This window comes from Macaca mulatta, chromosome 7, assembly GCF_049350105.2.
Source record: "Macaca mulatta isolate MMU2019108-1 chromosome 7, T2T-MMU8v2.0, whole genome shotgun sequence".
In the NCBI taxonomy this organism is placed as follows: domain Eukaryota; kingdom Metazoa; phylum Chordata; class Mammalia; order Primates; family Cercopithecidae; genus Macaca; species Macaca mulatta.
This window is the reverse complement of record NC_133412.1, coordinates 164012671-164036446: the sequence shown is the minus strand read 5'-3', so window position 1 is coordinate 164036446 and position 23776 is coordinate 164012671. Positions and strand designations below refer to the sequence as shown.

Below are 23776 nucleotides of genomic sequence, written 5' to 3'. Positions count from 1 at the left end.
TTTCTTCTTGGGCGTCTAATGAGTTCTTGAGTTCAGTAACTGAACTCAGCCCTGTTTTCGTGTTTCTTGACTCCGCCAGGACTCTAGGTCTCATCTCTAAAAGGTTATTTTAGGCTTCCCAGTACATAGACAGAGCACTGCTAAGACCTATAGATTCAGCAGTTTTGGGCCAATTGCTCAGAACATGTGGAAAAGGCCTTTGTTTTAGCTCTTGGCCTTTGGTGGACTTACCACCCGGAATCTTAGGGGGTCTTCAGTGATGGCTTTTTGAATTAATTTTAAATTGCATATGTAATAGGTAAATCTATTCTTTTTAGGACCAGGATGTTAAAGACAAAGCGAAAGTCCATTCTTGCCACCAACCCCAGTTGAGGTCCCCTCCCCAGCACCCCAGCTGTAACTACTATCATGGGCTTAAGATATGTCCTTCCAGACCTTTTAAAACTGATTTTATATTTTAATACAAGTATGTTCTGTCCCATCCCAGAAAAATAGACCATGCTTAGGCTGGTATATGAGTTGTTCTGGGTTTATTCAGAACAGTCTGGGGGTTGGTGTGGATTCCAAAGAGCTGCTCCTGGAGTGAACTTTTCATTCAAATTAAGCCAATACAGACATCAGCAAGTTATAACCATAAGTAATATGCTGTCAGGAGTCAAAGCTTCATGCAAGCATTCCCAGGTATCTGTATAGTTATGACTTTTAGACAGAAGCAGATGAACACTCTGTTACTCTGCAAGAATACAGACTTGTGTTCAGGTCATTTTGACACAGACTCATTTTAAGATCCGGCTGTACAGACATTCCACCAGCTCCATAGAACGCAGCAAAGAGCTGGGGATTTCATCGCGCCTCTCCTGAAAATACATAACACTGGGGTTTGTGTGTGTTTTATAAAGATCATAGTGAATACCTCATAAGCCACCTTTGTTTTTTTCCTACTGAACTTGAGCTCTCCCCATGTAAATATGTATCTACTGGCAGCCAGGCACGGTGGTCATCCCGGTAATCCCAGCACTTTCGGAGCTTGAGGTGGGCGGATCACCTGAGGTTAGGAGTTTGAGACCAGCCTGGCTAACATGGTGAAACCCTGTTTCTACTAAAAATACAAAAAGTTAGCCGGGCGTGATGGCATGTGCCTGTAATCCCAGCTACTTGGGAGGCTGAGGCAGGAGAATCACCTGAACCTGGGAGATGGAGGTTGCGGTGAGCTGAGATTGCGCCACTGCACTCCAGCCTGAGCAACAAGAGCAAAACTCCGTCTCCAAAAAAAAAAAAAAAGTATCTACTGGCAAAGAAACGACTGAGTGCTTGAGTCAGCACCTATTTGAGTACATGCTACTGGAACATTCTTTAAATGAACTGAATTCACTATGAGGTGGTGTCCACTTAGACCCTGTGAAGGCTATGATGTTCCAGAAGGGCCTTGCTGGGGGCCTGGAGCCTCGGGGTGTGGTGGTTCTGGAGTCCTTTGAGTTGGAGGGGGTTCCTACATGCATTCCTTGCTCCCACTTTGTTCTCACTTTGTTTGGCTTCTCCCTTTGTTTTTGTAGATGACATGGCAGAACTTCTCCTCGGGGAGTCGAAGCTGGAGCAGTACCTGAAGGAACACCCTCTGAGGCAGGGGGCCAGTCCCCGAGGCCCCAAGCCCCAGCTGACTGAGGTCCGCAAGCATCTGACCGCCGCCCTGGACCGAGGGAACCTTAAGGTACCATGGGCCTCTGGGCTGAGGCGACACTTCTTCACCTGCACACCGCCGTGGCTTATCTTCTTAGAAGCGGGCCAGCTCCCAGTTGGGTGGATGTGCCAGTCTCTAGGATGGTTGACCACTGCGGGGGCTTCTGGGCCAACAGGGTCTCTCTAATAAGAGTCTTCAATGACACGCCATGTGCACAATGCCACTTATCTCTCAGATGCTTGAACTAAAGCTATCCAATATAACCCAGAGCTTAACCTGACATGTTACCCAGTTCTAGAACAGAGAGGAGTTAATCAGAAGGGGTGCTCAGCGCACAGCTTCCTGCTCATCAGTGTAACAAGCCACTGTGGCGCAGAGCTGTGGGAGGTTCCATACTGGTGCCAGCAGGCCTGGCGTCACGGGTGGGAGGCGGCCAGGAACTTCCCCGCATCTCAGCAAAGACCCTCACCCTCTGGCACAGGGAATCTTAGGCGCTGCCCCCATGTGTCCATTCTGTTTCTGGTCTCATTGCACCCAGGTTTCCTTTCCCTCTCACGTGGCTTTCCTTCCTTTCTTCTGGGACTCCTCATTCAGTTCCTTTTGCTTTTCATGGGGGTCATCTCCTCTTCCCGCCCTGCCCTTCTGCCCCCTGGGTGGCTCACACTCCCCTGGCTCTAGACACTTCCCCTAGTTCAGATGGCTGTCTGTGGCCTGCTCCATCCTGCCCCTCTTCCCCAGGATGTATTTCCCACTGAGGACAGTCTTTGGTGAACTTCTGGAACTCTGACTTCTGTTTCCTCTTAACTTTGATGACTTCTTTCTCATTTTTCTTCTCTTCCTGTCTTGGAATCCTGTGAGGCTCCGTGTTTGGTCTTTGTTCTTGTTTGCGTGTGCATGCTTTCCCATGGGAAGCCATGCTTTCTTTGCCTTTACCTTTCATATCTGTACTGCAAACTCAAGCCTGCTCCCGACTTGCTGTGTGACTCCAGGGAGGTTACTTGCCTCTCTGCAGCTCAGTTCCTTTAGGTTTGAATGGGGTGGGCTCTTAAAGGGGTGAGCTTGGACCTTCCCGGCTCCTGCATGTTCTAAGCCTGTGAGCTTTCAATTTGAGCTGTTCCTCCTCTTGGTCATCGGCCACCTCCTTGGCCCTGTTGCAGTGGAGGGCCTGGGCAACCTTTGAGTAAGTTAATATTGGTGTTGGTCAGTTGTGCAGCAACAGGCTTTTGGAAACCCTGATAGAGAGCTGCTTTCAAAATGGTCTCTGTGTATGTTGTCTGCACGGGACACAGCTCCAGGCTGCTAGGAGGTGGCTGGAGAGTGTCACCTCAACATAGGGACCCCGCCCCAGGCCCCCAGGGGGTGGCCGGAGAGGTCGCCTCAGCGTAGGGATCCCAGGTACTTAAGGACTCCCTGCTGCATTTGGGCTTCAAAAACCAGGTCTTCTCTTTCCCCATTCAGTTTCTCTGTAAGGACCATGCCACACTTTGGTGTGTGGCAGATCACTTGAGGCTAGGAGTTCAATACCAGCCTGGCCAACATGGCGAAACCCTGTCTCCATCTCATATGTTGTTTTTTTTTGAGACGGAGTCTCGCTCTGTCGCCCAGGCTGGAGTGCAGTGGCCGGATCTCGGCTCACTGCGAGCTCCGCCTCCCGGGTTCACGCCATTCTCCTGCCTCCGCCTCCCGAGTAGCTGGGACTACAGGCACCCACCACCACACCCGGCTAATTTTTTGTATTTTTAGTAGAGACGGGGTTTCACCGTGTTAGCCAGGATGGTCTCCATCTCCTCACCTTGTGATCTGCCCACCCTGGCCTCCCAAAGTGCTGGGATTACAGGTATGAGCCACCACGCCCGGCCTCATCTCATATGTTCTTAACCAATGACATGATGACATAGGTGGACACAGGGGTAGGTCTTGATCTGGGGACACAGGTAGTAGGTCTTGATCAGCAGGAGACGGTGAAGGGACAGCAGGCACATGGGCCGCAGCTCACAGTGATGGCCAGCCAGACTCAAGTGTCCTGCTGGGAGGTGTGAGGGGAGATATCTGGCTCATTTCTTTCCCCCGTCTACCCGCCCCCCAACTTCATGTTGAAAAATTCACCTTTCATTTCACCAGGTGTTGATAGGTTTTGCTTTCCATCCTCTACAACGCCATGTGGTAGTAAGCACATTGAATTTATTTTAGTATTTATTTATTTATTTTTTGAGACAGAATGTTGTTCTGTCGCCCAGATGCCATCTCAGCTTACTGCAACCTCCACCTCCCAGGTTCAAGCAATTCTTCTGCCTCAGCCTCCCGAGTAGCTATGACTACAGGTGTGTGCCGCCACACCTGGCTAATTTTTGTGTTTTTAGTAGAGACGGGGTTTCACCATGTTGGCCAGGCTGGTCTCGAACTCCTGACCTTAGGTGATCTGCCTACGTCGGCCTGTAATCCCTCCGAAAGTGCTGGGATTACAGGCCTGGGCCACTGCACGAAGCTGTTGAATTTAATTCAAGTAAAAATTCTTGAGTCTGAGTCCAGTTCTGGATTTATAGGCTGTGTGATTTTGGGATGTTACTTAACCTCTCTGAGCTTCATGTTTCTCAGCTGCAGGCCTACTTAGCCCAGGATTGTTTTGAGGCTCAAATGGAGAAATTCTTTCAAAGCTGTATAGCACTAGATACACATCATTTCTTGCTATGTTATTAGTTGCTACCTAGAGAGTTTTTTTCTCCCATTGCTGTTTTTCACCTTCCTCCATCTTGTAAAGAATGTTCCAAAGCCACACATCTTTTGCATGGGTGTGCTGTCCTACTCACACTGACTAATGTGAAACTTTCTCTTTCCTTGAGCTTAAGTCCAGCTTGTCTTAAGTGAATTGAGGCTGGGAAGACCAGAGCCAGCCAGGTGGGACGGAAAGAGTCCTGGACGAGGAGTCAGGACATCTGGCTTCTGATTCAAGGCAAGAAAATGGTCCTTATTGTGAGCAAGGTGGCCCCTGACACCGTGTTAGGGTTGTTCTCCCACTGCCCCAGCAGCCGAGGCACCCTGGCCAAGCCGTTTCCTGTGCTTGGGTGCAGATTGGACTCCCCCAAGGAGGCTCTCCCAGTGTCCAAACTGTGCCTCTAGGCTTGCAATTTTCTTCAAGCTTTTTCTCCGCCTGGCCCTCCAGTTTGCTTTCGTTTTTTTTCCCCCTTTGGTAAAATATACATAACATACAACCTAACGTTATAGCTCTTTGTAAGTGTACAGTATAGTAGCATTAAGTATGTTATCATTGTCACCACCCTCCATCTCCAGGCTCATCTTCCCAAACTGAACCTCTTGTGATGTATCCATTAATGCTAACTTCTCATTTCCCCCTCCTCCTTCAATTCGCCTTTAATCCAGCGGTTCTCAGAGGCTGGAAGCTTGGGGAAGGAGGAAAGACTTCCCAGAATGTCCTAGGAAATGTGTTCAAAATACCCAAGCCTGGCCCGTCCCCCACCCGGGTGGAGAACCCCTGTGGTGGATGCTTTTTTTTTTTGAGACAGAGTCTCGCTCTGTCATCCAGGCTGGAGTGCAGTGGCATGATCTCGGCTCACTGCATCCTCTGCCTCCCGGGTTCAAGCGATTCTTGTGCCTCAGCCTCCTGAGTAGCTGGGATTACAGGTGTGCACCACCACGCACCACTAATGTTTGTATTTTTAGTAGAGATGGGGTTTCACCATGTTGGCCAGGCTGGTCACGGACTTCTGGCATCAAATGATCTGCCTGCCTCAGCCTCCCAAAGTGCTGGGATTATAGGTGTGAGCCACCGCACGCGGCCTGGATGCTTTTTTTCTCTTTTCTGAGTCTGTTTTGATTTCTCCGTCTCCAGATGTAATTCTAATTCCTCTGGTGCCTCTCCCTTGGGCCCCCCATAAACACCTTTGCTCCTATCAGTCCTCCTTGCCCACTCCACCATCCTTTCCAATGCTGCCTGATGTCCCTCTCTCTTCCAAGAAATGCCTGGAAGCTGACCACGTTGGCTGAGATAGCTGCTGTAACACGCTGTAGCTGGCTACCTGGCCTTGTTGTCCACCCATCAAAGCTCTAGGTTACAGTATAAATAGTGTGGTTTCATGGTGTGCTTCCGTAAGCAAAAACCTCAGCTTTGAACCGCTTGGGCTCTGAGGAGAAGGTCTGGCCAAGGAAGATAAATCTGTTTCCTTATATAGGTGGCAGGGTGGCCTGTTCTCTCCCTAGGTGCTAGGGGACGGGTCGGGAAGAAGGGTAATGATGAGGCTTTGGGGAGTGGGGGACTGGCCAGGTCAGCCTCGCTGACTGGGAGGAAGGGGGGCCCACAGAGAACTTCCAGCCTTCAGCCTCTGGGGAGGGTACCAGGTCACCTCAGTTTAGAAACTTCAGTGGCTCAGTGAGAAACTTCGCCCTGGAAAGCAAGCAAGTCCTAATCTTCACATCCATTTGGGAAGGCCCTCCTTGATGATTTGGGTTACAGGGTTGTGGTGCATCTCCACTGCCATGGCCGGCCCACCAGGATGTCTGGGCCGCTTCTTTTCTGAGACAGGTGCTTGTATGTTTAACTTATGAAGCATTCCTTCCTTCCTTGGCCCAGCCGGCCCACCCAGCCATGGGCCTGGTGAGGGGAGCCGCAGGGTTTGGTTTTGGTTTGGTTTTTGCAACAGCTTTCTTGAAGTGTAATTCACATACCATACAACTCACCCATTCAGAGTGTCCACTTCAGCGATTTTTAGTATATTCATGAAGTTGTGCAACCATCACCACAATCAATTCTAGAACATTTTCATCACCTTCCAAAGAAACCCATCGTCATTAGCAGCCACCTCCCATTCCTAGCCAAGACGAATCTATTTTCTGACTGTAGATTTGACTATCCTGGACATCTCATACACATGGAAGCATATGTATGCTTCCATACATATTTTTTGTGACTGGATTTTTCACTTGGCATCATGTTTTTGGGGTTCGTCTATGTTGTAGCACATAACAGTACTTCATTCTTTACTACAACTGAGTAATATTCCATTTTATGGCTAGCCCACGTTTTGGTGGACATTTGGGTTGTTTCCACTGTTTGGCTATTGTGGATAACATTGCTCAGAACATTCACGTCCAAACTCTTGTGCGGGGAGCTGTGGGGTTTTACGGCGGCAGCTGGCTGGGCTCCGAGGGAGCATCATGCCTGATATTGTAGGAAAATGCTTTTCTTTCTCTCCTTTCCCTTCTAGTCAGAATTCCTACAAGAATCCAATCTGATCATGGCCAAGTTGAATTATGTGGAAGGTGATTATAAAGAAGCTCTGAACATTTATGCCCGGGTGGGCCTGGACGACCTGCCGCTGACAGCTGCCCCGCCCTACAGGCTGCGGGTGATCGCAGAAGCCTATGCTACCAAAGGTGAGGCCCGTGCCTTCTAACACAGTATCCCATGCCCTGGAGCCAGCAGCGCCTCTTGGGAGCCGCCTGTTTGACCCCTGGCCCTTGGCTGGTGATGAACCTGGCAGCTCCCAGCAAGGCTGCTGGGGCCATCCTGCAGCACGTGCTGGGTCATGCTAAGCCCAGCAGGGGTTTGTTCCTCCGAGCCAGTGGCCATCAGCTGTCACTGAAGGGGATGAAGGAAAAACATTTCAGCAAAGTTTCTTTCTTTCTTTCTTTTTGAGATGGAGGTTTGCTCTTGTTGCCCAGGCTGGAGTGCAATGGTGCGATCTTGGCCCACTGCAACCTCCACCTCCCGGGTATAAGTGATTCTCCTGCCTCAACCTCCCGAGTAGCTGGGATTACAGGCATGTGCCACCATGCCCGGCTAATTTTGTATTTTTAATAGACAGGGGGTTTCTCCATGTTGGTCAGGCTGGTCTCGAACTCCTGACGCCAGGTGATCCACCCACCTCAGCCTCCCAAAGTGTTGGGATTACAGGCGTGAGCCACCGTGCCTGGCTTCAGCAAAGTTTCTTGATAAGTAATATGCAACTTCAGCGGGGGCCTGCCTTGGTAATTAAAATCCTGCACAGCATATAGGGATTCATATCATATGGTCAGTAGGCCACATGGCTGATGACGTTTTTATTCATAAATGCCACCTCTGGGTTAATTAAGGCTAATCAGTTGCCACACAACAATCACTAGCAATCAGTCCTCTCTTAGTTAACTGTGTACCTATTCAGGGACAAGAAGAACGCGTAAATATCTCACTGCCATGAAGCAGTTTGCACTCTAGTGTGAGATAATGCAGTCTCATGGGAAGAAAAAGTATGGAAGCACAGGACACACAGACGACGGGACCGTTCCAAACTGCCGCTTCCTCAGTCTATAATGGGCATAATCACACCGACTTCATGGGGCTATTAGGAGGATTAAGCCAAATAGTGTATGTAAAGCATTTAATGTAGTACCTGGCAAGTTCTAAATGCTGCATAAATGATATTTTAAAATCTCTACCAGGTGCGGTAGCTCACGCCTGTAATCCCAGCACTTTGGGAGGCCAAGGTGGGAGGATCACCTGAGGTCAGGAGTTCGAGACCAGCCTGGCCAACATGGCGAAACCCCGTCTCTACTGAAAGTACAAAAATTAGCCGGGTGTGGTGGCAGGCGCCTGTAATCCCAGCTACTCAGGAGGCTGAGGCAGGAGAATTGCTTGAACCCGGGAGACAGAGATTGCAGTGAGCCGAGATCACGCCATTGCACTCCAGCCTGGGTGACAAGAGCGAGACTCCATCTCAAAAAAATTTAAAAAATAAAAATAAAACCTCAACCCCAAACAGGGCAGCAAATGGTAAAAGCTAGGGATGGGTAATATGGGGAGGTCACTTCAGGCCAGCAGGGCCAGGAAGGCTTTCTAGAGCAAGAGGACACTTTGAATGGGACTTCTTAAGGCCATGGCAAGAAGTGGACTATCTGGAGTGGCTCCTGTCCTTCTGGCCATCTGCTGTTCAAACCAAGTACCGTGACTGACTGTGGCTGGCAGAGGCCAGGGCCCTGGGTGGCTTGTCCCCCCAGCACAGTCATGAGCTGGCCATTGTGTGCTGCCAGCACTTTCTGGCTGAGATGAGGGGGCTACAGGTAGTCCAGCCTGTCTGACTCAGTTGTCTTATGCAATGTTGAACAAAGACCCAGCCCGGGGCACACTTGTTGAGAGCTTTGTGATGGGAATGATGTATTCACCCAGTTCCCTGGGGACCCTTGAGTACCGCCAGGCTCCTCTAATTCTAAACATCCCCGTGGGCTCGGAAATAATGCCGTTGCTCTTGACAGGGCACTCTGGCAGTTTAATGGGCACGCCCCTTTGAGGCTGCCTCTGGGGTCCTGACAGCGTTTGGCTTTGTTTGCATCTGTCTGAGCTGTAGGGAATGCTGGGGTCTGTGCCACACAGCCACGTTCTTCTCTCCCTGGTGCTCACCCAGCTACCTCACGTGCATCAGGAGCTGTGTGTGTGTGTGGCCAGCAACAGTATTCCGGAAGGAGAGCAAAGCATCATCTGGCAATTTCCACCTGCCCAACTGCCCTGGGGCTGGTGGGTGGAACCAGGAGTTGGCTTGCTATTTGGGGGTGGGAGGTGGCTTTGGGGCCTGCCCAGTACCCAGAGCCCACATCCTAGGACTGGTTCTGAGATAGTTTAATGGAGGTAGGCTGTCTACAGGTGGCACTGCCAGCTCAGTCTTGTGGCTGCCATGAAAGGTGGGCAAGGAGGACAGGCGACTTGGGCCCTGAGCCTGGTCCTGGGTGATATGTGGTCACCCTACCCATGAGGTTGTGGCATTGGCTCTTGGGACACTTGCTGGCTCACGGGAGACCTGGGTCTGGCTAGTTTCTGACTTCCATGAGTGCAGGTAGAGTCACATGTGTACCGGGAGAGGGAAGGTCACTTCTGCCTAGAGGAAGTGGCCGGCAGCCTGGGGGCTCCAGGCCCTGGAGAGCCTGGTGGGCCAGGTGAGAGGTAGTGTAGAGGGATAGTTTTGAGCACCGGCCCTGACCATCTGCCTGGGTCCTACTCTGTGTGTCACATGCTGGCTCTGGGGCCTTGTCCAAGTTCCCTAGCCTCTCTCTGCCCCTGTTTCCCCGCCCATCAAGCTCTCATTGGCTTGTCACAGGACTGCATGAGAGAGCACACATGAAATTCTTCTACAGCGCCGGCACATAGTGAGCACGATGTAAATGTCAGCTGAAGCTGAGTGTTGGGTGGGCCGTGAGGGACTGGAAGTGACTTGTACTAACAGGGCAATTTTGGGCCCAATTCATGGAGATGCCCAGAGACAGGCTTGCTCTCTGAGGAGTTCAAGAGGCCCTCGGTCCTAGCTCTGTGTAGGAATATTCTTGGCTCTCTTTCTTCACCAAGGTCCCTGAGGATTTTTAAGGGGAGGCTGCTGCCAGGGGGTTCTCTGAATGTTGGTCCCTCCTCTATCTGCACACGCCCTAGGCAGCGGGATTGACCTACATACTTTCTTTGTCACCTCAACTTCTCCCTGGTGACCTGAGGTCTGAGTTGGTCAGGGTTTTCAGATAGAGTCCCTTCCCCTAGCCAGCCAGCGTTAGCCTTTGCTGATTGGGCATCGGAAGACTGTATGGTTCAGCTCCCAGAATGTCCTATGGGCCAGCACTATGTTAGGGAATTTCCTGTCTCTTTAACTCTCCAAACCCCAAATCTACTGAAGAGAGAAATGAGAGGAGGTAAGGTTATGCAGAAGCGTAGCAGTGGCCATGGTGTACTGAAAGATTCCTGCGCGCCAGGTGTGGTGCCCTTTATCCCAGTATTCACTCTTTTTTTTTTTTTTTTTAAACGGAGTCTCACTCTGTCACCTGGGCTGGAGTGCAATGGCGCAATCTGGGCCCACTGCAACCTCCGCTTCCCAGGTTCAAGTGATTCTCCTGCCTCAGCCTCCCAAGTAGCTGGGATTACAGGTGTGTACCATTACACCTGGCTAATTTTTTTTTATTTTTTAGTAGAGACAGGGTTTCACCATGTTGGCCAGGCTGGTCTCGAACTCCTGATCTCGGGTGATCTGCCCACCTCGGCCTCCCAAAGTGTTGGGATTATAGGTGTGAGCCACCGCGCCCAGCCTTCATTCATTCTTTACCACCACCTATGAGGTCAACACCATTGTTCTTTCCATTTTACAGAAAAGAAACCTGGGGCACAGAGAGGTTAGGTAAACCTGCCCAGGGTCCTACAGCTAGGAAGTGGTCGAGCCAGGACTTGACCTCAGAGACTGGCTCTAGGGCCCATGTTCTCCTCCAAGTGGCAGAATGGGGTCTCAGTCTGACGCCCATGTTCCTAATTGCTCTCTTTTGTTGGCATATGGACTGGAACTCAGCTAGGCCAGGTAAGGTTTCTTCAGGGAGAAAACATTCAGGTCACTCGAGAATACCCTAGATTTGTACTCCCGCCCTTGGTTCCTCTACTTTAATGCCTCACCCTTGCCGAGTTTCCTCTTGTAAGTTCTGTCCTTCAAGCTCATATTGCTGTCTTCTCTGAAGCCCCCTGGGACCCACCCATTCAGAGTCAGTCATATTTGATGCTGTCATAGCACAGTACATTAGAATTATGTAAGAAACGACTGGAGTTGTACGCATGCTCACTTAAGGCGTTCTTGCCTTGCCAATCTAGCATTCCTAGAAGAAGGTCATCTACCAGTTACACTCCGCCATTTTGCCCCTTAGTGCGCATGCTTGCGCCCACTCGCCCAATTCCTGAGAGCTTGTTGGGAAGCTGCTGATCACCAATTTCGAGTTTTTTCTATCTGCTGGGAGGCTGCTTTTTCCTGATGCAGGCTGCTACCAATTATTATTTTAGAGAAACGGTTAACAACTGCCTGACCATCACCTGATGGTCACCTGACATTTCTGGTGTGTGTGTGTGTGTATGTCGCGAGCCCTCTCCTGCTCTGCTCGTGCTTGACTGGCTGCCTCCTATAACAGGGCTGTTTGGCTTTCTCAGCATTTTCTGTGACTTTCTTTTCTGCGTACACAGAGGAAAGTAAGCACCTATCTCTGCTTTATAAACAGAAACATAATTAATAGAAGAGACAAAATGAACAGTTCCCTTTTTAGTAAAACAAAATTTTAAAACTGGAAATTTAAAAATTTTAAAAGTGCGGCCTGGAAACAGCAGGGGAGTTAACTTCCTTTCCAGATCGCATGGCACCAAAGCAGAGGGCTGGCTCTAGAGAGTAAATGGGGCCTGCACAGTCATCTCCCATGTAGACATTTTATTTCCCAGTAGGGGACACTGTGCCAGAGAGGAGAAGGGACTTGCCCTATGCCACACAATCCAGGGCAGGACCAAGATGTGGGGATGTTTCTTAGTAGGAAATTTTTCCATCAAGCTGAGTGACCTCTGTGCCCAGGTGGAGGAGGCGGCACCATGTCGGGCGCTTTACAGAGCTCCTTTACCTTCTCCATTCCTCCCTGCTCCTGGGGTGGCAACTGCTCTTCCATGCAGTGGTTAAGGGCATGAAGCTTCGGGGTCAGACTGTCCAGGTTTGACCTCTGGCTTTGCCACTTATTAGCTAAAAGGTCTTGGGCAAATTATTTTCACCCCACTGGGTCTGTTTCTCATCTGTAAATGGAGATAATAATAATATCTACCTTACAGGGTTGTGCAGGGAATGGGTGAATACATGTAAAGCACTTAGCACAATGCCCGGCAGATCAACAAATGTGTTATTTTTATTCTTACCACAAATGATTGGCCTCTTCATTTGTTTGACCACAAATGATTGGCCTCTTCAGATGCCCCAGGTGACAACATCTGGTTGTGGGGAGAGGGGAGAGGCCGGCTTTTTTCCATGAATACATTGGTGCCTTAGTGGATCTGCTTTGTCAGGCGGAGGGTTTGACCATCAGGAAGTGGGACCTGGGAGCCATACATTTACAGGGGGAATCTTTTTTTTTTTTTTTTTTTTTCCTGAGACAGAGTTTCACTCTTATTGCCCAGGCTGGAGTGCAGTGGCACGATCTCAGCTCACGGTAACTTCTGTTTCCCGGGTTCAAGTGATTCTCCTGCCTCAGCCTCCCGAGCAGCTGGGATTACAGGTGTGTGCCACCATGCCCGGCTAATTTTTTTTGTATTTTTAGTAAAGACGGGGTTTTACCATGTTGGCCAGGCTGGTCTCGAACCCCTGACCTCAGTTGATCCACCTGCCTTGGCCTCCCAAAGTGCCGGGATTACAGGCGTGAGCTACCACGCCTGGCCTAGCAGGGGAATCTTTAGGGGAAGATCACATGAAGATCAGGGGCCTGGAGTGTGGCTTAGGGAAGGGAAAGTTGTTGCTGATGTTGGAAGATGGCGAGTACATAGAAGTCAGCAGCAGCTGGAGAAGCTACCCACATCATCCCTTCTGCCCAGCCCCAGCCAGATGCTTGGCAGGCAGATGGAGTGAGCAGGTGTGCTCTGTTCACAGAGCGGGTGGAGGGGGCAGTGCAAATCCAAGTCAGCCTCGACAACTCCATCCCACAGGGCTTTCTGAGGGCAGGACCTAAGCTCCTGCCTTAGGCATATGCAGAGGGGTAAACGGTGTATGCAGCGCTGACCGCCCAAGCCATGCTGCAAATCCATTTTCTAGTTTCTGCCACAATCTATGCATTAGGGCCTTTTCAGTTGTAGATGAAAGAAAACCCAGCTTAAACTGACTTCAGTGGCAGCTGGCTTCAGGGCTCAAATACATGGATTCTTCCTCTCTGTTTCCCTTCCCCTCTTGTCGCTTTCCCTCTCAGACCGCAGGTAAGCAGAGCAGCTCCAGACTCTCATTCTCCTGGGTGTGATCCTCAGACATCTCGGCCGGGTTCTTATTGTGTCTTATTCCACCCCAGCTGGATCACATTCTCACCCTTGATCCAGTTACCATGGTGAAAAGGGGCTGGTCCCATTGGGGGATCAGAGGAAGGGCAGTGTCCAGTGTCCATGACAAATGTCCACAGCAGTGGCTCCTCTGAATCAAATATGCCCAGGGCTCTTTCTTTTTTTCTTTGAGGTAGCATCATTGAGCCTTTCATCAAATATGCCCAGGGCTCTTTCTTTTTTTCTTTGAGGTAGCATCTGCAGGGAAGAAGAGAAGGGAAAATTGGGGAGCAGCCAGGTGACTGCTCTGTGAGAGAGTCACTGTGGACTAGAGATGACCTTGGGAGCAGACCGCGTGAGGCCGATCAACACTGAAGGAATGGGGCTTTTTGGGGGAAGAGCAGCCTCCAGGGGTGGAGGAGCAGGCCTTACCTGTGTAGAGGGCTCTTGGAGGAAGAAACTCGGTCTGTTTTGGCCTCAGGGACAGTGCCAGAGCCGGGCATTGGAAACTGCGTGAAGTTCAACATTAGTCCCATTTATGGAAGCCGATTTCTAACCTCACAGCTGCCGGAGAGCTCAGCCGCACTGAGAGGCAGGGCTTCCCTGTGCCTGAGCATTTATTGAGCGCTGATGGAGAGCCTGGCATGGTGTGCGGTGATTTACCTGCGTGATTGTGCTTATCCTGAGAACAATCCTGGACCCTAGGATTATCGTTCCCTGCAGAGGGGTTAAGAGGCTGCTTTTCAGAGTTGAGATGGGATTCAAAGCAAGGCCTGTGGACTCCAACATCCATACTCTTTCCACTTTACTGAGCTGCCTGTCAATGGGAGCGTAATCACTCATTGTGAGTGAGGATATGGTTGATGCGATTCTGGTGTGAGATAACCTGCTCAGCCTTGATTGTGTTCTGTGATTTGTGAGTGATTTAAGTCTGGCTTTTCTTATCTGCAAAACAGAGCTAATAATGCTCTCACAGGAGTACTGAGAAGACTAAATAAGAGAAAATGGGAAGATGCTTTGCACTGATAAATCCAAGGTCAGTGGAAGGGGATTTGAATAGTCAGATCTCATGGACAGCTGAGGCTGGGAGCAGCAGGTGGCTGTGATGGCCTTGCCCCTCCTGTCCCTGAAGGCCCTGCCCGCCATGCTCCTTCGCTGAGCCAGCCAGCGGTGCTTCTAGCTGTCCCTGGTATTGATCTCTTGTTTCATACCCACAATTTTATTTTATTGTTCTTTTTAAAAATTTATTATTTATTTACTTTTTTGAAACAGGGTCTTGCTCCGTTGCCAGGCTGTTGTGATCTCGGCTCACCGCAACCTCTGCCTTCCAGGCTCAAGCAATCCTCCCACCTCAGCTGGGACTACAGGCATGCACCATCCTGCCTGGCTAATTTTTGGTGTTTTTTCTAGAGATGAGGTTTTTCCATGTTGCCTAGGCTGGTCCCGAACTCCTGAACTCAAGCGATCCTCCTGCCTTGGCCTCCCAAAGTGCTGGGATTACAGGCATGAGCCAGTGCACCCAGCCTTATTGTTCTCAGTATAGACAAAATACATGTGTTTTATATAAAATTCAGAAATGCAGACTAATCAAAAGAACATAAAGATATCCATTACCCCATCTATTCAAGGCAGTTGCTGTTAACACTATAGTTCATTTCCTTCCAGATCTTCTCTACACCTCCTATATGTGTGAATTTTTTTTTATAAAAGTGGGATTATACCATATATACTGCTTTGTGAACTGCTTTTTCTACTTCACTATAGATTGTAAACACTTTCCATGACAGTAGATACATTTCTGCAACATTTAAGCAGCTGTATAACATTTCATAGTATGGATGAAGTATAATCTATTTAAGTAAAGCTTCTATTTTTGCACACGTAGGTTGTTTTCAGCTTTTCACTGTTATACACGAGGCTGTGATGAGTACCTTGTCAGCCTGGTCTTTGTGCCTGTTCTTTTTTTTTTTTTTTTTGAGATGGAGTCTTGCTCTGTTGCCCAGGCTGGAGTGCAGTGTCCTGATCTCAGCTCACTGCAAGCTCCGCCTCCCGAGTTCCCTCCGTTCTCCTGCCTCAGCCTCCCTAGTAGCTGGGACTACAGGCGCCCGCCACCTCGCCCGGCTAGTTTTTTGTATTTTTTTAGTAGAGACGGGGTTTCACCGTGTTAGCCAGGATGGTCTCAATCTCCTGACCTCGTGATCCGCCCGCCTCGGCCTTCCAAAGGTGCCTGTTCTTAATGATTTCCCGAGGAGAGGTTTCCAGCAGTGGAGTTTCTGGGTCAGAGAGAGGTATTTCCAGATTGCCCTGCAGAACGGGGCACCTGTGTCCTTTCCTACCTGCAGTGTGAGGAACCAGCCTCCTCTCATTCCAGCCAACACTGAATGCAATTCCTTTGATTTAAAAATGATCATTTATTCTTTAGCTGTGTATTGAGTGTAGGCTGTTTGGAAAATAAAAAAATATATATATACTTAATATTTATTTAAAAATATTTATAAATAAAATCAGGTACCCTACTATTACTTCAGCTGGTTAACCACTGTTAAACACACACACATACACACACACACATTATATATATTATATTTAATATTTTTATATACAATTGGGATTATGCTTTATATCCTATTTTATATTCTTTTTTCACTCTGTGTGTGTATGTATGTACAATTATTTTTCCACATCATTAAATATTTTTGAAAACATAGTTTTTAAAGGCTGCGCAGTGGTGTGCCTTATGGAGGTTTTTTCTTTTTTTGAGACGGGGTCTTGCTTTGTCGCCCAGGTTGGAGTGCAGTGGCGCTATCTTGGCTCACTGCAACCTCCATCCCCCACACCGGGCTCAAGAGATCCTCCTGTCTCAGCCCCCACAAGTAGCTGAGACGACAGGCATGCACCACCACACCTGGCTAATTTTTAAATTTTTTGTAGAGATGGGATTTTGACACGTTGCCCAGGCTGGTCTCGAACTCCTGGGCTCAGGTGAGCCTCCCACCTTGACCTCCCAAAGTGCTGGGATTACAGACGTGAGCTGCGGTGCCGGGCCTTTGAATATTTTTGAAACAGCTGCCCATGAAACATCTAGGTCATTTCAGTTTTCATATTATAAATACACTCTATAGCTTTTTTCCCCCAATTTATTTTATTTGGTAAAACACGTATAACAAAATTTCCCATCTTCATCATTTTTAAGTGCACAGTTCAGTGGGATTAAATGTATTCTTCACATTGCTGGGCAACTGTCACCACCATCTATCTCCAGAACTCTTTCCCTTTTAAAAACTCATGAAACAATAACTCCCCATTCCCCTCCCACCCTCAGTTGCTGGCAGACACCATTCTACTTTCTGTCTGCCTGATTTTGCCTACTCTAGGTACCTCATGTAAGTGGAGTCATGTGGTATTTGCCTTTTTGTGATTGGCCTACATTTCACTTAACACAGTGTTCTCAAGGTTCATCCATGTTGTAACATGTGTCAGAATTTTCTTTCATCTACAGGGAAAGTAATACTCTATTGTGTGCACGTATCACGTTTTGACTCAATTTGTAGCCTAACACATGGTCTGTCCTGGAAAATGTCCCATGCGTACTTGAGAAGAAAACTGGGTAGAGTGACTGTTTATGTCTCTTAGGTCTAGTTGGTTTATTGTGTTAAGTCCTCTATGTCCTTATTTCTGTCTGGTTGTTTTGCTTGTTTGTTTTGTTTTGTTTTTTGAGATGGAGTTTCACTCTTGTTGCCCAGTCTGGAGTGCAATGGCATGATCTCGGCTCACTACAACCTCTGCCTCCTGGGTTCAAGCGATTCTCCTGCCTCAGCCTCCTGAGTAGCTGGGATTACAGGCATGCACCACCACGCCCAGCTAATTTTGTATTTTTAGTAGAGACGGGGTTTCTCCCTGTTGGTCAGGCTGGTCTTGAACTCCCGACCTCAGGTGATCTGCCCACCTTGGCCTCCTAAAGTGCTGGGATTACAGGTGTGAGCCACCATGCCTGGCCTGGTTGTTCTATTCATTCTTAAGAGAGGATTATTGAAGTTTCCAACTACTATTATAGAATTCTCTGTTTCTCCCTTCAATTCAATATATGATGTTTTTCCTTCATCTATTTTGATGGTCTGTAATTACGTATGTAAATGTTTATAATTGTTATATCTTCTTACTGTATTGACTCTTTATTAATATATAACATCCTTCTTTGTCTCTTATTTGTGTATTTTTAGAGATGAGGTCTCATTCTGTCACCCAGGCTGGAGTGCAGTGGTGCTATCATAGCTCACTGTAACTTCGAATTCCTGGGCTCAAGAGATCTCCTGCTTCAGCCTGCCAAGTAGCTAGAATTACAGATGTGTACCATCATAACCCTGCTAATTTTTTTTATTTTTTGTAGAGATAGGGTCTCACTATGTTGCCCAGGATAGTCTCAAACTCCTAGCATCAAATGACTCTCTTGCCTCAACCTCCTGGTAGCTGAGATTACAGGAGTATGCCACCACACCCAACACCTTTTTTAATTTAAAAGTCTGTTTTGTTGGATCTTAGTATAGCCATCCCTGCTCTCTTGGTTACTATTTGCATGAATATCTTTTTGTTTGTTTGTTTTGTGACAGAGTCTTGCCCTGTCACCCAGGCTGCAGAACAGTGGTGTGATTACAGCTCACTGCAGCCTCAGCCTCCTGAGTTCAAGTGATACTCTTGCCTCAGCCTCCCAAGTAGCTGGGACTAAAGGCTCATGCCACCATGTCTGGCTAATTTTTAAATTTTATTTTGTAGAGACGAAGTCTTACTGTGTTGCTCAGGCTGGTCTTGAATTCCCGGGCTTAAGCAGTTCTCCCACCTCGGCCTCCCTGAAATGTGAGCCACTTTGTCCAGTCAGAATATCTTTTTCCATTCTTTCACTTTCAATATATTTGTGTCTGTGGATCTAGAGTCTCTTGTAAACAGCATATAGTTGGATCATGTTTTTTTAATGCATTCTGTCAATCTCCATCTTTTGACTGGCCCAGTTGAAATATCTGTTTCCATTCTTTCACTATCAATGTATTTGTGTCTGTGGATCTAGAGTCTCTTGTAGACAGCATATAGTTGGATCATGTTTTTTTAATGCATTCTGTCAATGTCCATCTTTTGACTGGAGAGTTTAATCCATTTCCATTTAAAGTAGGTACTGATGAGGGACTTACTTCTGTAATTTGCTATGTTTTCTACATGCCTTATAGCCTTTTTTGTCTCTTGCTTTCTGCATTATTGTCTTCTTTTGTTAGTTGATTTTTTTTTTGTAGTGAAATGTTTAAATTTCTTTCTCATTTCCTTTTGTGTATATTTGCTAGCTATTTTCTTTGTGGTTACCATGAAGATTCCATTTAACATCCTAAAGTTTAACACTCTAACTTAAAAGTATATAAGCTTGACTAACATACAAAAACTCCATTCCTGTAAAGCTCTATCCCCATCCCTTTCCATTACTGATGTCGCAAAATTATATCTTTATACATTGTATGCCCCAAAACATAAAGCTAATAATTCTTTTAAGTGCATTGTCTCTTAAATTATATAGGAAACAAAATGTGGAATTACAAACCAGAGTTATAATAATACTAGTTTTTGAGTAATAATTTAAAAAATATATTAGTCTCTTAAGTCATGTGGTTAATAAAAAGTGGAGTTACAAACCATTGTTACAATAATACTAGTTTTATAATTGCTAATGTATTCACTTTTATTGAGATCCTTAGTTCTTTATATAACTTAGAGTTATTGCTTAGTGTCCTTTCATTTCACCTTGCACGGCTTGTGTGAACATTTCTTGCAGGGCAGTTCTAGTGGTAAAAAAAACTCCTCAGCTTTTGTTTACTTGGGAATTTTTTAATTTCTCTCTCACTTTTGAAGGATAGCTTTGGCAGATACGGGATTCGTGGTTGATATGGTTTGCTCTGTGTCCTCATCCAGATCTCATTTTGAATTGTAATACCCATATGTTGAGTGAGGGATTTGTGATCTCCACGTATTAAGGGAGGGAGGTGATTGGTTCATGGGTGCAGTTTTCCCCATGCTGTTCTGATAGTGAGTGAGTTCTCATGTGATCTGATGGTTTTGTAAGTGTTTGGAAGTTCCTCCTTCACTCTCTCTCTCTCCCCCACTGCCTTGTAAAGAAGGTGGCTGCATCCCCTTCCACCATGATTTTAAGTCTCCCGCGGCCTCCCCAGCCATGTGGAACTGTGAGCCAATTAATCCTCTTTCCTTTAGAAATTACCCAGGCTCAAGGAAGTTCTTTATAGCAGTGTGAAAATGGACTAATACATTGGTTAAGAGTCTGTTTCTTTCAGCACTTTGAATATATCAGCCTATTGCAATCTGGCCTGCTATGTTTCTGATGAGAAATCTGATAATTTTATTGAGGGTCCCTTGTATGTGACAAATTGCTTCTTGTTGCTTTTAAGATTCTTTCTTTGTCCTTCAAAAGTTTGATTATAACGTGCCTTGGTATGGGTCTTTCTCAGTTCATTTTATTTGGAGTTTGTTGAGCTTCTTGGATGTTTATATTCTGGAGCTGAAAAACTACAGTAAATGGTAACTGTACTTTTCACTTAATATCTTTCTTCAAATTTCAAAAGTTTTCAGTCATTATTTCTTCAAATATTCTCTCTGCTCCTTTCTCTTTCCCTTTTCCTTCTATAATTCCCACAACGCATATGTTAGTTCTCTTGATGGTGTTCCACATGTTTCTCAGGCTCTGTTCACTTTTCTTCAATCTTTTTTTCTGTTTGTTCTTCAATGTCTTAGTCATTTTTGTGTTGCTGTCATGTAACACTAGAAACTGGGTAGCTTATAAAGAAAAGAATTTATTTCTCACATTCCTGGAGGCTAGGAAGTCCAATATGAAGGTTCTAGCATCTGGCAAGGGTCTTCTTGCCTTATCATCCCATGGTGGAAGGTGAGAGGGTGAGAGAAAGAAGGAAAAGGCTGGACTTCCTCTTTTATAATGAATCCACTCCCAAGATAATGGCATTAATCACTCACTCTGTCTTCATGGTATGGTCACCACTCATCAGGCCCTACCTCCCAACACTGTTGCAATGGGGATTAAGTCTTCAATACATCCTTTTTATGGGACACATTCAAACCATAGCACTTATTCTTGATAATTTCTATTGTCCTGTCTTCAAGTTTACTGCCTGCTCAAGTTTGCCCTTGAAGCCCTCTAGTGAATTTTTCATCTCACTTATTGTACTTTTTCAGCTCTAGAATTTCACTTCTGTTTTTTATTGAGACACGGTCTTGCTCTGTCACCCAGGCCTGAATGCTGTGGCACTATCACAGCTCAGTGTAAGCTTGAGCTCCTGGGCTCAAGCGGTGCTCCTGCCTTGGCCTCCCAAAGTGCTGCAGTTACAGGTGTGAGCTACTGCACCTAGCCCAGAATTTCTTTTTCTTTCTTTTTTTTTTTTTGATATATAAACTATTTATTAACAGACAAGACCTACAGACTTATTTCTTCTTGGAGTCACCCACAGTGTGGCTACGGTGGCCAGTGGTCTTGGTGTGCTGACTTTGGACACGAGGGCCCCAGAAGTGGCGCAGCCCTCTGTGGGCTCAAATTTTCTTCAGTCGCTCCAGGTCTTCATGAAGCTTGTTGTCCAGACCATTGGCTAGGACCTGGCTATATTTTCCATCCTTTACACCCTTCTGTCTGTTCAAGAACCAGTCTGGGATCTTGTACTGGCGTGGATTCTGCATTCCATCTCATCCTCAGTGAGTTCTCCCGCCCTCTTGGTGTGGTCAAGTGTCTGCTTTCCTCAACACCACATGAGCATATCTTCGGCCCACACCCTTAATGGCAATGATGGCAAAGCCTGTTTTCCACCGCCCATTGATGTTGGTGTTCAGTACTTGCAAAATATGCTGGAACTTTTCAGGATCTCTAGAGACATGGCGACAGCACAAGCGGTGGCATGCAGGCCTCCTGTCCAGAATTTCTTATTGTTTTTTTTTTTTTAGGTTTTCTGTCTCCTTTTTGACATTTCAATTTTGTTCATACATCATTTTCTTGACTCTCACAACATCTTCCTTCAGTCCCTTGAGCATCTTTAAAATGGTTATTTCTTTGTCTGGTAGATCTGCCATCAGGTCTTTTTCTTTTTTTTTTTTTTTTTGAGACGGAGTCTCACTCTGTCACCCGGGCTGGAGTGCAGTGGCCGGATCTCAGCTCACTGCACGCTCTGCCTCCCGGGTTTACGCCATTCTCCTGCCTCAGCCTCCCGAGTAGCTGGGACTACAGGCGCCCGCCACCTCGCCCGGCTAGCTTTTTGTATTTTTTAGTAGAGATGGGGTTTCACCATGTTAGCCAGGATGGTCTCGATCTCCTGACCTCGTGATCCGCCCGTCTCGGCCTCCCAAAGTGCTGGGATTACAGGCTTGAGCCACCGCGCCCGGCCCAGGTCTTTTTCAAGGACAGTTTCAGTTGATATATACTTTTCCTCTGAATGGGCTGCTCTTTCCATTTTTGTGTGTGTGCCTTGTGATTTTTTTGTTGTTATTGAAAAATAGGCATTTGAATCTAATAATGTGGTAACTCTGGAAATTGGATTCTCCCTGTTCCTCAGGGTTTGCTGCTTTTGTTTATTTTAAAAGTGTTGTAGGCTGTCTTTGTGCCAAGGATCAGCCTGGGGTATATATTTGAGGTCTTCTTAGGTCTTCTCTGAGTCTGTGCCTTTCCATGGGCATGCATGGTCAACCATCTAATTTTCCCCATGTATGTAGTTGCCTTTAAATGCTCTAGTCTCAAATGTCTGGCTCTCAAAAAGGAAAAAGAGAAAAATGAGGCTGGGGGGGAAGGGCACTGGCCCTTTAAATCCTCTGGATGTCACTTCTGTTGATGTATGTGGGGTGGCTTGCAATAATGAAGGGAGGTGCAGCAACAATGGCTGCTGCCTCTTGTCTGCACCCCTGTGATCAGAAGCAACAGTCAGTGATCAGAACACAGATACCCAATATTTGGAGGAGAGGGTGCTCTTTGCCCACCCTAGCTCCTGCAAGCTTCATATTTGCTTCTCTAGGAATGTGTTCACAGATTCTACTATGCTGAGAGCTGAAATTAACTGCAATTTACCATCAAGATTTCCCCCTGGAAATTGCAAGCCTTCAAGAGACCCCAGAGTTCCAAAATAGTTATATTGAACAGATTGTGCCAGTACAATAGTTGTCTATGGGGGAAGATAGATTCCTGGTGCTTCATAGTCCACCATCTTCCCGGAATTCTGTTTATAGCTTTTTAAATAACAGACTTATTGATATATAATTTATATACCATACAATTCAACCCTTTAAAGTATACAATTCAGTGGTTTTTAGTATATTCAGAGTTGTGCAACCATCACCGCAATCAATTTCAGAAAATTTTTATTACTCCAAAAAAGAAACCTTTACCCATTAACAGTTACTTCCCATTTCCTGAATCCCACCCCAACTCTATAGCCCTAGTCAGCTACTAATCTGTACCCTGTCTCTATAGATTTGCCTGGTCTAGACATTTTTTATAAATGAAATCATTTTACTTTTTGTATCTGGCTTCTTTCATTTAGCATAATGTTTTAAAGGTTCTTATATGTTGCTGCATGTGTCATTCCTTTTTGTGGCTGAATATTACATTGTATGGATATACCATTTTGCATATTTTGTTCATTCATCAGTTGGTAGACAGCAGGTTGTTTCTATTATTTGACTATTATTAATAATGCTGCTATGAACATTTATGTACAAGTTTTTTGGTGAGCATAATCCCATCCAAAACATTTTGGGTGTTCATTTATCTTGGATATATACTTAGGGGTGGGATTATTGGATTACGTGGTAACTCTGAGTGTAAGTTTTTGAGGAACTGCAAGCTGTTTGCCAGAGCAGCTCCACCTGCATGAAGATTCTAATTTCTTCACATCCTCATCAACACTTGTTGTTATCTGTATTTTTGATTATAGCCATCCTAGAGTGTATGAAATGGTATCTCATTGTGGTTTTTATTTGCATTTCCCTAATGATAAGTGGTATTAAGCAATTTTTCATGTGCTTATTGGCCATTTGTGTATCTTCTTTGGAGAAATATCTATTCAGATTCTTTGCCCATTTTTAATTGGGTTATTTGTTTTTCTATTATCGAGTTGTAGTAGTTCTTTTTTTTTTTTTTTGAGACGGAGTCTCGCTCTGTCGCCTAGGCTGGAGTGCAGTGACGCGATCTCAGCTCACTGCAAGCTCCGCCTCCTGGGTTCGCGCCATTCTCCTGCCTCAGCATCCCGAGTAGCTGGGACTACAGGCGCCCGCCACCTTGCCTGGCTAGCTTTTTGTAT

General features: G+C 46.7%; 1 protein-coding gene and 1 pseudogene across 4 annotated transcripts in view; one reads left to right on the top strand and one right to left on the bottom strand.

Moving 5' to 3' along the window:
• Positions 1-23776, top strand: part of TTC7B (tetratricopeptide repeat domain 7B) — a 276351-nt gene that overhangs the window by 24035 nt on the left and 228540 nt on the right. For 3 of the 4 annotated variants that reach the window (XM_015144366.3, XM_028851745.2, XM_028851741.2), the window contains exons 2-3: positions 1554-1708; positions 6898-7066. In XM_015144366.3, coding sequence (XP_014999852.2) covers positions 1554-1708; positions 6898-7066 — 324 coding nt within the window. Of the gene's footprint in view, positions 1-1553; positions 1709-6897; positions 7067-23776 lie in introns of those variants that run through there. The other variant, XM_077941610.1, reaches the window with a different exon arrangement.
• LOC114679304 (small ribosomal subunit protein uS13 pseudogene) lies at positions 20708-21560 on the bottom strand (annotated as a pseudogene).